The sequence below is a fragment of the Nematolebias whitei genome, chromosome 18 (assembly GCF_014905685.2).
Source record: "Nematolebias whitei isolate Nwh7 chromosome 18, NemWhi1, whole genome shotgun sequence".
Lineage (NCBI taxonomy): Eukaryota > Metazoa > Chordata > Actinopteri > Cyprinodontiformes > Rivulidae > Nematolebias > Nematolebias whitei.
Window position 1 is genome coordinate 995,407 of NC_056515.1, and position 2,536 is coordinate 997,942.

Here is a 2,536-nt window from a genome sequence, read left to right on the forward strand (position 1 = left end):
TCCCTTCTCATCATCAGTTAACCTTCGTCCCTTCTCATCATCAGTTAACCTTCGTCCCTTCTCATCATCAGTTAACCTTCATCCCTTCTCATCATCAGTTAACCTTCATCCCTTCTCATCATCAGTTAACCTTAGTTGGGATGAAATGTGTGTTGAGCTGTGGATTCCTTTAAGAAATGTTTTAATTTCTAAGATGTTTTGCTCCTTTCTGTTTATTACTCCATGATGAGTCGATGTGTGGCTGAAGAGGCCTTTTTGATGACAAGTGAAACCTCTTCAGTTTTCTTCTGTGCAGACTCTTCACATTTCCTGGATGTTTGAAACCTGCACTAACCTGTGTGTGTGTGTGTGTGTGTGTGTTGCAGGGCGTGTTAGAAAGTTTCCTGGGCACGGCCCTGACAGGAGCAGTGTTCTGTCTCATGGCGGGGCAGCCTCTAACCATTCTCAGCAGCACAGGCCCAGTCCTGGTCTTTGAACGACTCCTCTTCAATTTCAGCAGGTGAGTAGCTGCCGACGTATTCAAATCACAAGAAGATGAATGAATGTGAGCCTGAGCAGACTGAAACATTATTGGGCAACGGATTTTCTTTGTGTGGTTTTGCACTCTGTCATTTTATCTTTTATAAAAACATGAAAGATAAACTAGATGCAACAACTTTCATTTGATTGGCAGCTTTGTGTCAAAGCTGTTGATCTGAAAATGATTGCTATATTGCATATATAAGTCACAGGACTGAAAAATCTGTGCAAAAACTGTGTCTTATACGCTGGAAAATACAGTATCTTTGTGTACCTTGTGTATCTTGACTCCAAAAGTTGTTCGGTTGTAGAGTCAATGTTTTCCTCAAAGTCAAGAATTAGTCTATCCAGTGGGTCATGGTATATTTTGCTAACAGACTGTGTTGTCATAGTTAAATAGCAAACTGTTAGCACTCAAAATATGCTTTAAGAATCCGTTCCAACTACCACCACACCAAAGTTTAGGTCAGTATCTGTACAGTTGAGTGAGGTACAGCTGTTTTTTTTAGGTCAATTGGCTGTGTAGCCATGTACATGTACATGCTGTGATTATTTTTTGCAATTTTCATTAAAATTTGTTGAGTGGTTCATGAGATATTTTGCTAACAGACAAACGCACATGCAGTCAAAGAGAAAAACATACATGCTCACCTTTCACTGTTTGGCAGAAAGCAATATTAATAATATTTATATTCTGTGCACAATGTGTCCTCCCTCAGAGACAACGGCTTTGACTACCTGGAGTTTCGGCTGTGGATCGGCCTGTGGTCAGGTTTTCTCTGTCTGGTGCTGGTCGCCACAGACGCCAGCTTCCTCGTGCAGTATTTCACACGTTTCACCGAGGAAGGCTTCTCTGCACTCATCAGCTTCATCTTTATCTACGACGCGTTCAAAAAGATGATAAAGCTGGCTAACCACAACGCAATCAACTCAAATTATGATCCAAACCTGGTCACTCAGTACGGCTGCCGATGCGAGCCAGGTACGTACTCCACACTTGCACTCAGGCAGAGCCAGGGACACCCCTGCAGCGCTCCCACGAGGTCTGGAACAACATGGATCCTATTTTAGTATTTTCAAGTTCTGGAAAAGTTGAAAAATATGTATAGGGAAACATTAGTTGCCTAATTTTTATTTGTTCCATTTTCTAAAACAAATCTCAATTTTTAACAGAATAAAAAAATAAAATAAATAAAATCTGAGACCAGCAGACTGCTTTTCATATTCTTTTATAGAAGAGAACAGTTCCAAGGCAACACCTTGCACAGAGAAACTGTAAAACACTTTGTAAACCTAGTCAATCTAAACAAGATACATTTATAAGTGCACATATTCATGCAACTTATCAGTTAGATAGCCCTAAAGCATACACATATTATATTTTATAGATTATATTTCAGCCATTTCTCATCAGGATTCTGTGTACACATTGTAAACAGTTAATATCTTACCTGCTTTAGATAGCCATTTGAACGAACTCAATGAGGAGAAACCAAGCTCACTTCTGACAGACTGACACCTAACACTAATCTGAACACACCTGAGGCTAAAGCACCTTTCTGCTATCTTAAAACAATTTAAATGTCCTACATTTCATAGTGGTTCATGTGACTGATGTTTCATAACTTTTTACACCACTGCCAATTTTGCAATGCATTTTTATTTACATAGAATTCTGTGGTTATTTACTAATGCAAAAAGCTGAAGCCCCTCCGGTGCAGCTTGGGGCACTTCCAGCAGGAATATCATTGTATTTCTGCTAAAATAAACAAATGAAAAAAAAAAATTAGGGTGGTATAAAAGTTTGTAAAATAGCTTTTGCATGAACCAGTATATGTTTGAGTATAAATACATACTTTATTTGGCCCTGCTCAGATGACTAGCTGTTAGCTCGTCAGTCCTGTTGAAGTCCAACTCTAAACTGAACTCATTCAAAGAGATATCTACATTATCTAGCTACAGTATCTATTCATCCATCCATCCATCCATCCATCCATCCATCCATCCATCCATCCAT

The 2,536-nt window shown here is 39.2% G+C and overlaps 1 protein-coding gene across 1 annotated transcript in view; it reads left to right on the top strand.

Annotated features, from left to right (window-relative positions):
- The window catches only part of LOC119425163 (electrogenic sodium bicarbonate cotransporter 1), a gene marked incomplete at its 5' end in the record, with an annotated part of 64,762 nt that overhangs the window by 37,785 nt on the left and 24,441 nt on the right, over positions 1 to 2,536 (top strand). The window contains 2 exon segments of the mRNA XM_037692699.1: positions 366 to 499; positions 1,239 to 1,501. Coding sequence (XP_037548627.1) covers positions 366 to 499; positions 1,239 to 1,501 — 397 coding nt within the window.